The sequence below is a fragment of the Oreochromis aureus genome, linkage group 7 (genome assembly GCF_013358895.1).
Source record: "Oreochromis aureus strain Israel breed Guangdong linkage group 7, ZZ_aureus, whole genome shotgun sequence".
NCBI classification, from domain to species: domain Eukaryota; kingdom Metazoa; phylum Chordata; class Actinopteri; order Cichliformes; family Cichlidae; genus Oreochromis; species Oreochromis aureus.
In genome coordinates this window covers 47,462,160-47,481,492 of record NC_052948.1, presented here as the reverse complement: position 1 = coordinate 47,481,492, position 19,333 = coordinate 47,462,160, and the positions used below count along the sequence as shown (strand labels likewise).

Below are 19,333 nucleotides of genomic sequence, written 5' to 3'. Positions count from 1 at the left end.
TGATTATGACATGGCTGTGGTACCATAATGCGGGTCAGACAATGACCTATTTAAAAAAAAAAAAAAAAAAAAAAAAGCTCCCAAAAGACGAGGGCAGGCTGCTGCTGCTGCTGCTCAGCCAGTCTGACCCTCTCTGTCTGTCCATGTGGCTTTTTTTCCCCCCTCTTCATCCTTTTCCTCCACTGTGCTTTATTCAACCTGTAGGTGTGGCTTTTCACTCTTTCTGTTTGCATCCTCATGCCCTTGTCTTCGTCAGTGCTCTTTCTTAATATGTCTGGTTTGTCTGCCCTGCAACAGCCTACAGTGAGCAGCAGGGCCGGCCAGGGAATCACTAAGCTATTGGTTTAATGATGCCAGCTCCTACTTTACAGGGATTTGCATGTCTATGTCTCTAAACACCCTGTCCGCACTCACAAATGCTCGCTTAAAAACATGTGTGGGTATGATAGAAAGGACGGGCTCTGGCTTTCTAGTCACTGCTTGCATCTACAAACTGTCAGTTGTCAGACACGGCAGAGGTCAAACACGCCTGCAGATGCGACACATTCGCACTCGGTATGTTGAAGAATTAACAGCAGAATTGCACAGAGGTGGGGAAGGGTGTAAACCTACAAGGGCACATAAACGCTATGCTTTTCAATAGGGTTTCTGTGAATGGTGATGCAAGTAAAACAGGACGGGATCATTGAGCCTAATGATACGACTCATGCCCAAGCCCTATGTTTTCCTGGGTGGAGAGAAGACGAGAAATAGCAGCATGAGTGGCTGTGACCAAATGACAAGGCACAAGGTTGGAAAACGATGTATGACTAAGAGAGAATAAGGCAAGAAGAGGAGGGAGAGGTAGGAAGAATATGCTGTCAAACAAACACATGTCAAGTGTTTTTTTTTTGTTGTTTGTTTTTTCTGGCTGAGGATGCAGTTTGAAGAGAAAAAAAGTGCAAAAGGACAGAGTGGGAAGTGGAAGAGGAGGAGCCGCCAAGATATTTAAATCCTGTCTGGGTTTCAACCAGACCGTGGACCTCTTAATCTCATCCACTTGACAAACATACACACAAGGCCAGGCAGACGTCTAGCTAGCCTATTTTCATGTGACCTGAATTCCCCAGTGTGGCATTTTTTCCCTGCCAGACTAATCTCATTAAGCTTGGTGCAGAGCTGGAGAACAAACACACCAGGCATCCTTCACTCCTACTCTGCCTCCCTCTCCTGCTTTTGTCTCCTCTTCGTCACGTCCGCTTTCTCCATCAGCTAGCCCCCCTACCCCCCATACTCTCTTATCATCTATGCTACCATTTTTGTTGCTGTCCTCCTCCTCCTGCCTCCACATCCTCCTACTCAGTTGTCTCTCTTATCTGTCCCTGCTTTCTGTCTAATTATGGCCTGCCACTGCGGAAAAGAGTGGAGCAAGTATAGCTAGGCAGTGGAGTCGAGCTCAGAGAGCCACCTCTGCTTCCAGACGCACAATCAATCCTCATTAGAGCTGGCTCTCCTGCATTCCTATTGCCTCTCCACGTCTGCCGGTTAAAGCTCAACACCTTCAACCACCACGCTTGTGGAAATCAGTGCAGCAATGTTATTGGATGTGTGTTGAAATAGCTAAACTAGATTTCTGTTACCAGTCGCGTTGATGGTTTTGATGTATTGTTTTATGTAAAGATCAGAAATCTTGAACTGTTCGATCCTTCTTCATCATTTTGCTGGGCTTGAATGGCTTCTGTCAGAGAGCTACACGGGTCAGCAAAGCTGTTGGAGAATAGGATGGCTTACAAGGTTTACAGCTTTTATTTGACAGCAAAGTATAGAGCACAGACAGGAAAGCAGGGAGAAGGAGCGGGTGGTGGGGGGATGACATGCAGGAAGTGGTCTGGAGTGGACTCAAATCTAGGCTACCCCTGTTGCAGCCTTTGGGTCACACGCTCAGCGAGCTGAGTTATGGTGGCGTCCGAGCCTTCTTTTTCCTTGGTTCCCTTCCAATCAAATCGATGTGCATTGCTTTGAGCAACCCGTTTCCATGCCTGCGACCCCACCTGTGGTAGTTGACCACATCACTGGACAAGAATGCCTTTCAGTGCTGGACATTCAACATTTCTTTTCGGACACTTCTGACATAGATTCCAGCATCGCTGTTCACCGTGAAGCTTGTTCGTGCTGCACAGTGTCACACCTCTGTAACCTGCAGCAGCTGGATTTGCCCTGTTTAAAAAAAAAAAGTTTGGTAGGAAAGTAATCACACCGTAAACAAAAAATAATAAGATACATCATTCTGAATTAATTTTAAAGGGTTGCCCTAGTTATTACATTTTCAGCAGAGCGACCAATAATCTGTAACCCATTATATTTCTAAAGTAACCTTTTCCAGTGCACAAAAGAATACAGTTATTTACTGTTATCTTAATCCCCCGGCTTTTTTCAGGGAGTGATAGTGTGTATTTAAAAAAAGCATCACAGCAAGCAAAGTTATTTATAAGATAAGAACTTCTCTCAAAGCAGGGCACTGAAGATGGAATATAAAATGCTACCACATGCAGTTCTGTTACAGATGATTAGCCCAGATTGGAGGTAGACTCAGTGGCCAATCAGCTGCAGCAGGAGTCTCACCATGTTGCTGTTTCGAATCAGATATTGCAAATTCTTGATCAAAACAGGTCATCAGCAGAACAGTGATGCAAATGAATCAGTAAGCATAAGTGTGCTATGGCGAATATAAAAGCTCACGTTGTGCCCGGCTCAAGAATGAGACCTTCTGAAATACATCTTTTTTTTTTCTATTTCTTTATCAGAAAGCTTTGCTATCTCTGCTGACTATTCTAATGAACATGTTACAGGAATTTTACTTCAAGCCTGAAATGTGGCAGCGTGTAAACCCAGAGGAAGTTTCTGATGAGTAACTGTCTAAGGCGAGGCTTCCTGTAAAGCAAAGACGATGATTAAAGGTTTTCAGACCGACAGGCTGAACTGGTCAGTTAAACATTTGGAAAAGTGCCGTCAAATTGTTTTTGTCATAGTATTCATGTATTTATGCACCGTTGCCGACAGAGGTACATGTGAGAACACAAACGCGTGATGCTTTAACCCGACAGATTCCTACTTAAAGGCTGGATGGTGTCGGGTTTTGGTGATATGCTGAGTTTTGCGTGGTGCCTTCTGCGTACTTTACCCACAATACGCAGCATTTCCCAATAGTGCAAACGTGACTGAAACTGCCTGTTTCCTGCTACTGTATGTGCTGCATGTGAGAAAGGACAGCTGTGGAAAATATCCTAATGCAGGTCGCCCAAAATTGCCCAAAGTTCACGTATGAAAACCACTTAGAATGATGCATTTCACACGAGAAATTTTGACAGTTGTGAATAGTAAGGACTGTATTCAGCACAGCTGCCTGCGTTTCACTGTCATAGTTTATACATGCACATAAAGGACTGAGGTCATATTATCGGCATTATATCATTAATTACATTTTTGCTGTGGCACAACTAAAACAAGACGGGCAAACTTTAGCTGAGTAAACATCTTGTGATAAATGCACACTACACTGAGCATTATTACACACAGATTTCATAAATACTTTGGTATAAGGCACACCTCTTTCTCCTCTCACCCATCTGCTGGTTTTTTCAGACAGTTCTTGGTAGTGGTTTGGGTAGTTTTTGCAAGGCAGTGGGAGATCTTTTCAATGAAATTTTATGTCATGCTATTCTTACATATAGTAATAGTAATTGTAATACTTTTTATGTATGCAGACAGCACTGCAAAATGAAGACTGTGCAGAATGGAGCACACATATTTATTCATATCTGCTTGGAGGCATGCAGGGATCTTTAAAGATCCAGGATCCGAACTAAAACCTGTCAGATAATCTACGTCGCGTGTTACAGTTGTGGTCAGACTACCATTGGACTGATTTCATTAGAAGTCCATTGCATTAAGCTAAGCTGCTTTGGGTGTCCCTGACTCCTGCATTCTCTTAGTTTGCATTTTGTTGTCCTAGCTGCTTCTTCTGAGCTGCTTACACAGGCAGGCTTTGCCTCTGTTTAGCCTAACATAGATGCTGTATGCTGTGTATAGATCAAATATAACATAGCTCGTGTTAAAAAAGAGGCAGAGATCATATTTTTGTCTTGTGAAGAGTGAAGAGAAACTCGCACTCGTGGTTAGTAGTTCTTGGTTTAATTGAGATGAGTCACGTTGTTATTGAGTTATATTTTTCTGGTTTCTCATTTATGGAGCTTATCTTGTAATATCATCAAACGTAGACAGTAGATTTTGTAACGCTCTGCCCACAGCTGTCACACCATGGGAAATCAGTCATGAACTCTGTTGACCAAAGTTTTTATCTCTCTGTAGATTATTCATTTTCCCACGCTCTCTGCTCTTTTCTTGTTGTGCGCCACCATTGAACACGCCAAAAAGACGTTATCTCAACACGGTGGCGTCTGTCTGTCTCTCTTGTGAACGGATTGTTGTGAATGAAGTAACTAAAGAACAATGCGTGACAATAAGCCAGTTTTCTTAAAGCATCCCTTTTTCCATTAAAAGCAGGTTGTGTGATGAAACCAAACTCTTCTAGCTGCATAGACTTCCGTTAATGATGAAAGCGATTTTCAATATCATTAAAGGCGACAAGTAAGCGCATGTTTTACGAGTTACCACCACGCAGATTAAGGTCCAAGGTTTCTGTAGCATAAACACGCTGATAAGGTAAATGAAACCGAACTTTAAAGGTTGACAGGTGCAGACATCTTTATCATCATTTAAAAACATCAATGGCACTGAAAACCTTTCTCACTGTGTAGAAAGGATTCTCCTACTGACTGCTTTAATTGCAAGTTATTAAAAAGATTGATTGTTCATCTAATTAATAACTGAAGCTATTGAAAGCAAAAGAGTGGCCAAATACTTCACACTTAGTACAAAATTAAGGACTTTTTAATTTGTACACTTTTAATTGTGAACATTTTGAATGCAGGGATAATAAAATATAATTTATTTATTTACTTTTATGGTTGGATGTTAAGATTAATACCACTGTCATACGTATGTGATCACTATGACGCTTTAGTCAGCAGCTAGCTGTCCTAGCTTATCTAGCTTATCGTAAAGGCTGAAAACACGGAGACGGTAGTTGGACTGTATCCAAAGCCAACAAAATATTTCTGCTGCACCCGCATCTCTCAAGCTCACAGATTGTGTCTCTTGTTTAATCTGTACAAAAACAAAAATATAAAAATAACCCCCTTTATAAAGGCAATCTGTTATTTGTTGAACTGTTTCTTTGGAAGGACTTGGACGTAATTATGCCAAAAATAGCATTTCACCGCTCTTGAGCAAAAGGAGCTACTAAAAGGGAACATCATATTGCTGCAATCACAGTAGTAGTTGGACCAACCACAATTAAATCAACTATAGGTCAATGAACTTGGAATCTTATTGGCTTTGAAACTGTTGCTTCAAAGATGGGAAGCAGGTCTGCAACCACTTGCAGTCAGCTGCCATAAAACTGCAATAAAATGCAGTCAAGAAATGGGGATGATATGGGGACAAGTTGACAATTACATGCTGTCAGTTTATGATAATGCACTGGTTAACTGTGATTAACTGCAAATGCTGTCTACATATGCAGAAATCTAAATTAAACTGAAGTGACAACCTACATTCAGAGTCCAGTCAGAAGCTGGTAGATCTGACACAAGAATTCTTTCTCAAATGGTGACATAGTTGCTGCAGGATGGTAATTTAACTGCAAAATAACAGAGTCACTTTTGCTGTTATCCAGAACCCGCTGATAACCAGTAAAATCAAGTCCACAATTATAAAAAGACGTGTCCCCAACTAGTTGCACTCATTGTTGCAGACCGACTCAGACTGATTGCAACACGTTAGCGAACTGGCTCCGTTCATAAATTAGACAACAGTCATTTTGCAAGCCTTTGTCAATCTGTTTGAGAATCGGACCGGCATTGTTTGGAGAATGGAGGTCGAGGGTGGAACATGCTCGATCGCCGAGCGACCATTTGGCCGCCACAGCTAGTTGGAGTCAGACAGTGGGAGCAGAAAGATCGTTTTCCTATCTGGAAGGTTGTCTGAACCTTCATAGATATTACATGTTATCAACCTTGTCTTCACCAAAGGGCAAGTATGCACATTTTTCTAAAATGTCAAACTTGTTTTTGATGTTGCTTTGAAATTTCACTTCATTTCTCCAACAATCACTTGTGTTGATGTTCCCATCTGTAAATCCTTGTTTATGAACTTTTTGGGTTTATGTGTTGATTTAAAACAAGCCTACTTAGTTTGAAATAACACTGAAAACAACGCTATCATGTCAGGTTTAAAACTCTGCGTCTTTTTGTCCGTCCTTCTTATAGTCTTTGACTGTCACGTGTCACTCAGTAGCCGTCTTTGCCACACAAGGAAACATAGGCCGACACAACCTGATATCTGGTTTAAAAGATCACCCTTCTGCCACTTGCTAAGACCTTGGCTGACATTCATGCTTTACTTTTTGTCCTTCGTCTGATCCCTGCTGCCATTTCTGCCATCTGTCTGTTACCCCCTGCTGATCGTTCTATCAGAAAACAATCATTTAAAAACAATATAATAAGTGGAACCAGTCTAGTGGGAAACCAATTAACCTTTACATCCTCCCTCTCCCTCCAGGCCCAGGACCTGAGTGTGATTGAGGAAGTCATCCGCATGATGCTGGAAATCATCAACTCTTGCCTGTGCAACTCTCTACACCACAACCCTAACCTGGTGTACGCACTGCTCTACAAGAGGGAGCTCTTTGAGCAGTTCAGGACGCACCCGTCCTTCCAGGACATCATGCAGAACCTCGACACGGTCAGTCTGTTTTTTGTTGTTTGGGTTTTTTAAACTAGGAATCGCCCAAAGCATCACAAGTGAATTAAGAGAAGCTTGACAGTTTTTTCTGCAGTGTCCTCTTTGTCTGCTCAGAAATGTTGAAAAAGCCGGGCAGAAGATTGCAGTCGGGCGATATAGAATGCATGACTTAAGTAGTATGATTGAATTAATCAGTCCACTGGTGTCAAGTATCTCCCCATTACATCTCAAACATTCAATGAGTATGTGTGGTGTATAAGTAAGAAAGCACGGTCCGAGAAATCTGTCATTCACAGTCACGTAGAGAAGGGAAAGGAAGCTTTGGTGGCTATGAGTGTGTGTGTGCAATGGATGGGGGTTGCTGCATACATTGCCGCAGGCTTTTACAGTTATCCATAAGTATGAGGGAGGCATGCCTAGGTAGAATCCCTCGGTTAAGTCAGTTTCCCCGAGGCTATTCAGGATGCGAGGCGGCTTTTTTGCTCTTCTAAAATAAGCCCATATGGGAGGCCTTCTGAGTTAATGAAGAGATTAGTATTAGATAGATGTAGACACACATAGTGCATGAACTCTGGTGTGCTTGAAATCTTTAAAACCGCCCACACTGAGGAAAAAAAATTGCCTGTAGAAGCATTTTTTAAATGTTGCTCTGACAAAAAAAGGAGCTTTAAAAGGAATTTGTAATAGTTTTTTTTGTAATTAAGGAACACCAAACATTTCTTCAGGGAAAAACTTAGAAGAGCAGTGGAAACACAAAAAAGACTTTCTTAGATTTCTTCTTTGAGGTTAAACCCAGAAAGCAGTTTTTAATTCCAGTGAACTACGTATTTAAAGTGAGCTAAAATAAAATTAAACTCTAGGTTTTTTTCTGCTGACAATAAGCAGAATTCACCCAGCTTTGCAAATCATCTTGATTTATGATCAGCTGTATCTCTTAAAACATCTCATTGTAATGGCACCAGTCAAGCCAGTCCAGTCCAAAATTAAATCTAGTCATTCTTCCAATTATAGCCACTTTTTTCTGTCTTCTAACAGGCTTAAGAGTAATTTGATAAACTTACACAATCATAAATGCAATGATTATTTTAATGCTTGAAGCCTGAGGTTTGGAACACATGGACGTGCGCCAAATGCTGGGTGGTCCACGGCTGCATCCTTGCTGCAGCCATCCATAGTTGCTGCTTGTTTGTAAGTCTCTCTGCCTTTTAGCCCTCGATAAATGAAAAGCACGCTCACTTCGGTTTAAGCTTTAAGGAGACCCGTGCATGTATTGGTAACCTTTACCTGGGGTGAAATGGCACCAAAAAGCATTATGGGAAGCCGAAAGAGGTACTGTGATGATCTGGACCATGGTTTCGTTGGAAATCGTTGCACACTACATACACCTTTTCAGAAAAATAAGCAAAAGTATCCCCTGGTGGCAGTAATCCACTTCAGCAGGCTAATGCACCCCTGCCGTGCTTGTTTAAGATTTAAAGAATACGACAACAGACTCCAAGGTACTAACTCGGTCTCCAAATTCCCCAGTTCTCGATCTGACTGAGCATATCTGGGATGTGCTAGAAAAACAACTCTGATCCACGTAGGCCCCACCTTGCAACTTACAAGACTTAAAGGATCTGCTGCTCATGTCACGGTAGCTGATACTGCAGATCGGAGTTGTTTTTTCTGGTCCTACATAATATTTGGTAGGTGTCCTTAATGTGGCTGGTTTATCTGAATAGTGTGTGCTGTACTGTATCCTTATAAAGAAGCATTTACAGAAGCGAGTTACTGTTGCTAGGAAACATGGCAGCCCATGCACGTGTTTAAATGGCCGTTTATGGAAGCGGCAATATTTTGCCTCAAATGAAAACGAGCTGTCGACGTACTGTAGGTTCAGCACCGATTCCTCCAACGTGATGTTCAGACCACCTTTGGAACACTGACCAGTGTTATTGTTTACACAGCTGAGGTCTCTCAGGCCTACGCGTGTAGCATGATGCCATTTTGTTCCTAGATCTTCATATTGCACCCGGTGTCATCATATCGGGTGTGGCTGCTGAAATATTAATGTGACAGCTCCAAACAGAGGGATTAGAAGAGTCGGAGAGGGTCATGATGGAGCTGGGAGTTGACATTAAAGCTCAATGAGAACAAGGTCCCGTGTGTGTATTAGGAAACACAGACAAGAGTGAATACTGATTTTTTTTTTTATTTATTTATTCATTTTTTGCTATTGCTACCAGCTGATTTATACTTACAAGTAGAACAAAATGGAACAGAGATATCAATAACTTCATTAACACAAAACCTGACGAGAAATATTTTAAAATAACCATTTAATATGATGAGATAATCAACAAGAGTCAAATTTCATTAGTGAGTTGTGTTTTCTTCTATTTTATTAGGTAAAAAGTGGATTTTGCTTTGGACACTGCCTGCTTTATCACATATTTTTTGTTAAGACACTTAACAATGACCTATGAGTTATTCAAACAAAAGAGACATCTTAACTTTGTGTCTACTCTTGAAGACAACTTAGTAAAGAACCAGTTTTTTTTATTATATCTTTAGACACTTTGTTACTAGCAGCCTGTCACAATTCCCCCACATTTCCCTAGTTAAATCTATAAAAAATGCCTAATATATCGTAGTTTCACAAGCATAAAATAATAGCTTTGCACCAACATATTGATTTTTAAAATGTGCTTTTGTCTTATATATTGTATTTCCCTGTGTGTTTGTACATTTCAATAAATAACTGCACCTATTACCCATTTTCCTGGCTAAACATGAAGAACTGAAGACACTGTACTGGTGGTAATTTGTATTTAAATTCTGTGTTTACCCCTAAATACTCCAACTGTATTCAGTCCAATTAAATTTTATTTCTATAGCACCAAATCACAATAACAGTCACCTCAAAGCGCTTTAAGGCAAGCTAAAAGACCCTATGGCAAGTTTGTGATTGGCTGTTTCCTCCCGTTTGACCTTTAGGTTATTGGCTTCTTCAGTCAGCGTCTGGAGCAGGCTGGAAGTGACCTGTCTGTTGAGAGAGTTCAGGAGGTCATCATGAAAGGAGCCCAGGCACTGCCAAAAGACAGACTGAAGGTAATTCACTCACACAGACAGCGGGGTGACAGACAAAGTGGAAGAGCATGGAAAACAGGAGTCATAAAATGTGGGCTTTGCTAAAAGGTAAAAAAAAAAAAGAAGAAGAAGTGTTAAATTTGTATGTATGTGAAGAGAGTCCAGTTGAACAATTGAGATGTTTGGGATTGGGATATGGATTCGGGCAATGGAATGATGGAAAGGAGCCACTGGGAGTGGTCACAAAAGGCCAAAGCCCAGTTCTCATTAGCATTAATGCCCATCTTCGTTCCATTTCTGCTTACCTGCTACATGTGAACATGTAATGACATTTCAAGGAGATGGGATGGGGGGACGGCTAACGGCACTTTGTCATGGGTACATCAGATTGGGGGGAGGGGATGAAGGAGACATAAATCTGCCACCATGCCTCGTTACCCAACACTCCTGGCGGATTCTCTAACCCTTTCCCTTTCCAATGCTCCTCCATTAATCAGTAAGGAAATATGTAACCAGCGATCTCCACAGCAGCTCGGGAGCTCTTAATTGCATGTTTTATCATGTGTTTCATGTTCCATACTTGGCGGTTGGCTGCAAGCCATTTGTCTGTGGAAGAGGGATGGTGCGCGGCCACGAGTCCATGTTCACTCTCTCTGTCGTGCTCACAGCGAGCACGTCAGAGCACTAATGTAGCGACCATGAATTCACAGAATTACCCGCAGAGCCATGTGGATAACCCTCATGTCCTTCAGCGAGAGTGCTGTACCTGTGGCACAAGTGAATGTGGGTCATGAGTGTGTGTGTGTGTGTGTGTTATCTACTGCATTTGTGTATGTCTGCTGATGACCATCCGACTAAATGGCAGTCTATGTTTTTGTGCAAAAGTGTTTTTGAGTCTCACGCTGACTCTCCACATCAGAGTGCTTTCCAGCTCCACAGGGTGACGTGAAGTGAAAAGTATATCTGGGCAATGTGTCTTCTGGGAAAAGTCCCTACCATTTGATGGCACCATCTCTCAAACAAACAGCTGTCTCTCCACCTCTCGCCTCCCGTCATCCTATGAGCTCATTCAGCTTCCCCCCCAATGTAAAAATCTATAGGTTAGATTAATATTGTGTGGAGTCATCGATAAGTCGGCAATTACTCAGATGAAGCAGTATCGGTGTCTCAATCAGTTGTTGCTCCACGGAGAGGGCTGACATGAATGAAATGTTCGGGAAAAGCGATTGTTCCTCTCTCTCTCTAAAAATAAAGTTTTTTTTGTTTTTTATTAATTTGTTTGTGGAGTTTTTCTACCCTCGGGTCGTGTGAACATTGCATGTAAATGAGTGCATGAATTTTTAAGTCTTAAAGTTGCACCCATGTCTACACTAACAACCAAAATCAGAACATTTCGTTAACACTCGCTGAAAGCTGAAAGCACCACTATGGTGTTGTAGTGCAGCTGGGGAAGAATATCTATGAAACTTCATTCCCAAACTATATTCCATGATTCTTCTTGCACACTGATAAATTCATCAATAAGGTGACATTATTTTCAGATATCGTCTTTTTTTGTGGTTATTTATTTTTCTGCTCAGTTATGCAGTTGCAATGAGAATTCAGCCATTTACATTGACATGAGGCGAGTTAACAAGCATAAAACAGAGGCTTAGGTGGAGATTATACTTCCCATGTCTGCAGGTCTGCTAATGTCCGCTTGGGTCCCACCAAAATCAATTTTATTATCAGATGGTTAGCACGCAGTGAGTGCATACGAATGCATCAGCTAGCCATTCACCCGGACAGCTGACTTCAAGCAGACCTCCAAGAAGTGTGTGGCATAACAGGACTGACTATTACCCCATCGGGTCTCCAGCTGTCCTCCACTGAGAATAACTGATGCTTAAGACACAATTTACTGTTATTGCATGCAAATGTTTGGACATTTTTAGTTTCAAAATGATCTTTAAAATTACGTATTTTTAAAAAAAATAAAAAATAAAAAATCCACATTTAGTGTTAATCTATATCACAGCCTGTACATGGCTCCAATATAATAACTTCAAATTTGGTTGGTTGGGAACTGCAGACACTTGTCAGGTAAACCACTGACATGACGATAGCATGGACACTAGTTAAATGCATTGAAATAGAAACATATAAGTGAGGATGCAGATTTTTAACCGGGCAAAATGTAGACATGCAAATTAGGCGCTAACTGAAAGAAAGGATTGAAGGTGGTAAGTACCCCTTGGATGACCCTCAACACTCAGCTGCCTGCCTCTCATTCTTTGAGTGTGTGTTGTTTCAGGGTGTGTGAGGTTGAGTGGCGCTTATAGGCAGTGCCTGCGGAATGTGTTGTTTAGCCTCTCCTGCTGAAATCTGCCTCTTTGAGCAGCGATAGCCTACAGACTCTCTGGCTCCTCAGGAAGAGACGGAGGGGGAGGGGGATTACCAGCTGTTAGTCAGTCAGTACCTGGGGCTTAAGAGGCCTGATGGCTGGCCATTACTACTTTCCCACACACTGACAACACAGTTTCTATACGTTTCTATGTAGAAATCCTCTTTCAGATGAGTGCAGTAAATTCAGAAAGCCCATGCCTAACTTGTGTAATACAATCCGCCTTCAGAGCTCAAACTTAGGGCAATCGGGGCTTTGCAAAGCATTAATAGTATTAAGCAGTTTTCACAAATGCATTGTAGCCCTGAACTTTTCTAGTGCTTACCGAATGAAGCACCGTGTGATAAACGTCCACCGCTCTCTAGGTCGGAGATTGGCCGCTCTTTTAGTCTGCGAGCTCTCTGGTACAGATATTTTTCAGGTGCATTCACTGGTAGTGAGTCGCCGTCATGTGTCCCAGCTTCTTCTCACCCTGTCCAGCAGGCTCCTTCGCTTAAAGCCTGCAAAGTATTTCCAGTAATGCACGCACGTCTGAAGTGGATTCGATAACTCTGGAAAATGGGACCCATTTTCACCGAAAATGACCGAAATTCATGTATGAAAACGGCTCCACACTGTCGAAAGAAAGGTCACCTTGAAGTTTTCTTAAACATTCCAGTTCTCTCCAGTTCATCTATAATAACTGTTTTATACTGTTAGAACATTCAAAGTAAGACTTAGGAGTCTATCTGATGTCACCTCTGATATCTTTCCCTCTTAAGAAAATTATGATGTTGCAAATAAAAAATTTAATCATTAATCAATAGAAGAATATTTACTACATCAGTTTACCCTTCATTTTATCTGAAACATATAAAGGATCATATCTTTTTAGTTATTTTTCAGCTGTCACTATGGGACATTGCCCATAAATATAACTAACTAAAGCTTTCAGACAGTTGTGGTGATCGCAGTATGTTAATATTTGCCTGTGAGAAAGTCACAGAGGTGTAAAGTGATGTGAGATTGAAATAAATACTTTGACTTTTAACTCAAACGTACTATTTGAGACAAACGAGAGTTAAATTCCACCTCTGATCATTTTTTAAAAATGTATATAAAGTTTATACCATAATAAAATATCGATATAATGTAACCTGTTTATATTTGGAGGATCAAAATGAAAGCTAGTCTCATGAGCTATGTTAGCAAACTAGTTTGCTAGCTAAAGTTAACATTACTGTAGGCTAAAGATGTTTATCCAGATACATCACACACCCATGAAACGAACTAAACTTTCCCAGAGGACAACTTTAAAAAGCAGAATGTGAATATAAAACCCACGACTTTTGTCAAAGATTTGTAAAGCGTTTCGAAATCTGACTTTTCAGTGTTTGTGCGTGTACCTGCATGTAAATGTGTGTGTTTGTGTGTATCAAGTTCTTATTTGCTCCCTCGCCGCATTCTTCTGTGTCTGGCCGCCGAGCTCTGACAGCGAAAGCACAGTGGAGGAAAGGGAACACAGCGTCCTAAGTAAAGATATGAGGCCAGCCAGCCAGTCTGTGTTCAGGGGCGAGGGCCTGACCCGCCAGGACCCATAACTAACTGATATGAGCCCGGGCCAAGTGGGCCCCAGACAGCAGTCAGACTGAGAACAAAACAGAGAAGGGGAGGGAAGGGGAAGTCAGCAGAGAGACAGAGGAGATATGTACTGGGACAGTATGAACAGAATAAGGGACAGAGATAATATTAGTTACTGGATGTGGCAGTCTGGAGATGCTCTGATTTTATTTTTTCCCCCAGTATTCACTCAAGCCTGAAAGCAACATTTTTGCTGTGAGGCACTTAGCAATATGCAAGGCAATTACCCTGGTGGGGCTCTCAAACATAGATGTAAGAAGAAGAAGGCGGCCGTTGGGATTCGGGGTCATTTTTCTCTTTTCTGGTTTTGTGAAATTTAGGGAAATTGCGTCGACTTTAAGTTCCCACTGTGTCGATTTTTTTATGTCATCATAGCTCAACAAACATCATCTCTACTTGCCACTGAAGGGCTTCTGAGATTAGTAAAGATTAACACTTTACTGCTAAAGGTTAGATGGAAAGATGGAGATGTAACATGGTTTCAGGGGACAGTTATCCTGTAATAGCATATTTTGTTTACTAGTACACACCCATGCTGCTGGCAAACTTTTTACAAAATAGAGATGGTAGATGTTTATGTGCTTAAAATGGTTTATTTTAGCATGTTTCTAGGTGATTGCAACCCCACATTGTGTATAATTCAGCTATTGCGGATATAAATGAGATGTTATTGGTGTAAAATTAAACTATAGGAATCTAAGGATGCTTTTTTTAAGGTGTTGTAGATGCCTGCCTGCTAAAAACTGTAATTTTAGCCTATTGCTAGGTGGTTACTAGGCAACATGGGATGTCATGTCTGATATGATATAGATAAGTGCTTTCAGGGGCCCAAGACGTACCTGTGTGCCAAGTTTTGTTGCTCAACTCCTGATTGCGTAGGAGGAGTTGGCAGCCGAAGAAACAAACACACAGGTGTAGATTTTGTGTGTTATAGTAAGACATATTTAGGGCTTTGTTTGTGCCAGATTCCTGTCGAGTTCTTGCGATTGTCCACCAGAGATATCAGTGTTAAACAGCAACTTCTCCTCTATAAGTGTTTATTATTCAGCTTGGGACATACTCTAATCTAAGCAGATGGCTAACTATAATTTTAGATTTAAAGTACAGGCACGAGTCTGGTATTGATCCTCGCATCCATATCAAGAAACACAGATTGGATGCCAAGCTATTCCTATAATTACAGAGGAATTCCTTTCAGTGGCACCCATTTTTGAAGTAGTGATAATGTTAGCATGTCAATACTAAAAGCACGCCAGAGATTTGTAAAGATCTGATTATAATATGATTGGTGATGTTTCTGCGTTTCCCATGAATAATAATTTAGATTCTTTCAATGAGGCCATGAAAATGATAAATTATGGGTTTAATACTGAAGTTAAGCCACTCATATCTGTATTTATACAGATATAAAGCATCCAAATCCATATAGTAATGCTAGAGTAAATACCATTTGTGTGCTTGTGCGTAAGCTCTGAGTTTCTTTACCTTTTTCTTTAAACTGTGACTGCTGTGTTCAGGGGTCATGATGGAGAACTACTTATATTCAGAGTATTTAAGCAAGCGTTTACCAAAGTAGCCTCAGTGTCTTATGTGTGTCTGGTTTCTATGAAAAAAGGCGCTTATGCTGTATTTTCCTCATATAGAGGATTAGTTTTGGAGGTGTTAACATTGACTGCGCATGTACACATAATGCCTTAGGAGTAAAAATAGGTTAATGCTGATGCTGTAACATGTGTTGTTTCAAACCTATGTTGACATAGCTGTGTCTGCTGGTTTATGCTTTGATTAACCTAATTGCCTAATTAGCACAACTGGTTGTGCTTCATATGTTTTCATATATCACGGTGGTTGCAGCAGGGTATTAATCTGCTCGGCTGCCGTCTGTTCATGCTTGTAAACACGACACTGCTGAAGAAAACTATTTTCAATCAAAATGAAAAATTAAAGGCTGTATTTCATCCTCTACGATAACAAGTAAAGGCCTGAATGTGTGGAGCAACTGTCACCAACAAGGTCATGTGAACGCCGCATGAGTCGTTAGGCTACGAAGGAGTCACCTACACACCCATACCACCCAGATAATACAGTTCCTGTGTTGTGTCTGGCCATCAACAATGGGAGTGGTGTGTGTGTGTGTGTGTGTGTGTGTGTGTGTGTGTGTGTGTGTGTGTGTGTGTGTGTGTGTGTGTGTGTGTGTGTGTGTGTGTGTGTGTGTGTGTGTGTGTGTGTACAGTTTAGCCTCAGTAACCTGGCATATGGCCTGTGACCCCACAGCCCCTCGGTCTGTGTCATTGTGATACCGATAGTGAGGCCTTGAATGGAGCCAATCAGGATTGAAAAGACTGGACTCAGACCATCAAATAAAGGCTTACAGCATCTGTCTTTCACCACAGACTGATTACCGGCCGCGTGTGTGCACATACATGCATGTGCAGACAGGAGGATATAATGAGGTACCATTATGTATTATTGATGTGCTTCCTCGGCTGCCTACCTGCTGTCAGGTGGGCTGGCTCATGCATGCTTTGGTCTGGTCTGGTCTGGTTGGTGGGCTTCCAGAGGGTTTGGAAAAAGCTGCTGTTCAAGATGCTAACTGATTACGCAAGCTATCAATCTGTTAATTTGTGACTTTTAAACTCTTAAAATTCATTTTCATTGAAAGATTTTGTTAGAATTTTGCCTCAGTTTTACTTTTTATTATGGTGAGAGGTTAAAAAGGGCACCAGTTAAAAATAGATGATATGAAACTAAATAGAGCTGCAATTGAATTTTTTTTTTGTGCTATTTCTAAAGACAGCATGTCAACCCAAAGTGGAGAAGTTCCCCCAAGTGAAGATCATGTCTCCTCTTTATAGGAAAAATAAAAAGGAGACTTTTCCTGATCAAACCAGGAACACCTTCAAAACTTCTTCCCACTTCACAAACTGCTGGGAAGTGTCAAGGTTTCAAAGAGGTCTTCCGTCATATTTCACGGTATTAACAGTGATTTGAGTAGCACAGCTTTTCTTCTTCATGTGAAAGTATTTCATTCATTCAACAGCCGGCTCCAGTAAAAAGACTTTATTTCAGTGAGCTGTGTTTGGCAATCCACATTTTTACAACACACAGAAGAAAAAAAAACAACAAATACCACGTTATTGTAGCGCAGGTTTAATACGCTGCTTCAGGTCTTGTTTTTTAACAGCATAAACTGCATATAAAAGATAGATGTAGCCACCGTGACCCCACCTGTTGGTTTATGAAGCAATTATGCTTAACATCTTCGGTTTTTTGGAACCAAAAGTGACCATATTTGGACAAGAGTGAGATCAGTTAGCAAGCTACATTCATAAACTCTACAGCTGTTTCACACCAACACAGTTAACTTCTAATTAGAGCTAATAATAGAGCTAGCCATTTCCAAAATATTTATTTCTTACCAGGCTCTGAACATGTTTACTTACTGGGAATTTATAGGGATAGTGTAGCGCCATGTGGCTTAATAGGTAGAGCAGGTCATCTACTAATCGGAATTTCGGTGGCTTGGTCCCTGGCTTCTCCAGTCTGCATGCCAAAGAAGCCTTCGGCAAGATACTGAAGTCTGAGTTGCTCCCAATGCATTCTTCAGATTGCGAATGTTAGATTAGATGTAGAAACAAGTGTTTGCATGAATGTATGGGTGAATGTGACAAACTATAAACTACATACATAATTATAAAGCATTTGAGTGCTGAAGTAGAGTATAAAGGCACTATATAAGAAACCCCCTCGTGAAAAAGGGAGCAGCTGAAAGTAGCTTTTAACATCAGAATTTAAGGGGATTCGCTCACTTTTTAGTGAGCATCCATTGACCACTGGAGGAACTGCAGTTTTAGTGTCGACTTCATACTGCATAAAACTGTCAGTCTGATAAGTTAAAATGTCTTCTTTGAAAAGACTCGATGCAGAAACATTTCTGCATCATCATTTGCTTTTTTATGACTTGCTCATCATTCCACTTTTCTCTCTCCCGGTGTTTTCTGTGAATAGAAATTCCCAGAGCTCAAGTTCAAGTATGTGGAGGAGGACCAGCCAGAGGACTTCTTCATCCCCTACGTGTGGTCGCTGGTCTTCAACTCTGGAGTCGGCCTCCACTGGAGCCCACACGGGATCGAGCTGTTCAGCATGGACTCCGGCTGAAGGACATGTTGCAGCAGATTGCGCGTCTCCATCTCCGTTCAGTACAGAAAAAGGAACTGATGGCACGTGGGTGTGGGTGTGGGTGGGTGTGTGTGTGTGTGTGTGTGTGTGTGTCCTGGGTAGGTGTGTATGCATTACCCTTTATAGTATGTTCACGCTGCTTTGAAAGTGCCTCAACCTTGTAGAGGATGGTGTTTCTTTTTCATGCAGCACAACCTCGTTCTCCCTCGTATCTTAATAATCTCTCTGCTTCTACACTGTGAAGCTTCACCTGCTCTTGGGTTACAGTTCCCGCGGTAGCTCCCGCTCATGCACATGCTCACTCAGTCCCACGGTGAACACCTGTTGGAGCGTCTGAGCTGCTTCATCTGGTTCAGCACATGCTGACTTGTGATATCACGAGGAGCTCAGGACGCTGGCATTGGCTAATTCATTAGGTCAATTAAAACATGCGGACACACGTTACACTGCTCTGATGAACATTCATTTGCTTCTGCACTGAATACTAAAAACCTGCTGTGACTCAACACCTGCCACTCATCTTCAAATGTCCTATTATTGTTGATTTTACACGCGATTATCTCATAAACTGTTTTTCTTCTCTTTTTGCATACATTGTTCTCAGTGTACAACAGCTTTTGACGCGTTTGAGCTTTTGAATTGAAGAAGTGAAGAGAGAGAAAACTCTCTGTTGTCATCATCAGTATGCAGGAGTTACAGTGTTGCCGGCTGTTTAATATCCCTCCCCACCCCCCACATTCAAGTACAGCTTAATTAAATTTCAGTCCCCGGATGATATAAGCACTCTGCATCACTCTTTAATTCGTCTGATTTCGTTGTTGCTTGCAGCTCATTTATTCCAGACTTTACCCTGTTTTTGTCATTAGCATTTTTTTCCTGATGCTCACCCAAGGCAAATACTTAAACCGGGGACGGTCATTAAACCTCCTGTCCTGTTGTGCATAATTACCGTTGTCTCTTTAACTGGTTACGTTCATGTTTAAGTAGGGACTTATTATTGTTATTTATTTTCATGTATATTGTTTTTATATATATTCACCATCCCAAAATGTAAAGTGCAGTAGTGCTGAAAAGACTACTATTACCGAAAGAGAAAAGCAATGGTACTATACTTTGATTATTCCCAGACGGGGAACCTGGCTTTATATAAAAATGCATATAATATGATGACAGCTGTCCTTTTTGTGGCAACGTTTACCTTGAAAATAGAAGTTTAAATAAAAATATGAAATCCAA

The 19,333-nt window shown here is 41.2% G+C and overlaps 1 protein-coding gene across 2 annotated transcripts in view; it reads left to right on the top strand.

Annotated features, from left to right (window-relative positions):
• Positions 1–19,333, top strand: part of dym (dymeclin) — a 57,993-nt gene extending 38,660 nt beyond the window's left edge. For both annotated transcript variants that reach the window (XM_039615282.1, XM_031754625.2), the window contains exons 15-17: positions 6,661–6,843; positions 9,823–9,936; positions 17,927–19,333. In XM_039615282.1, the coding sequence (XP_039471216.1) occupies positions 6,661–6,843; positions 9,823–9,936; positions 17,927–18,076 (447 nt within the window). In that variant the 3' untranslated portion in view covers positions 18,077–19,333. The remainder of the gene's footprint in view (positions 1–6,660; positions 6,844–9,822; positions 9,937–17,926) is intronic.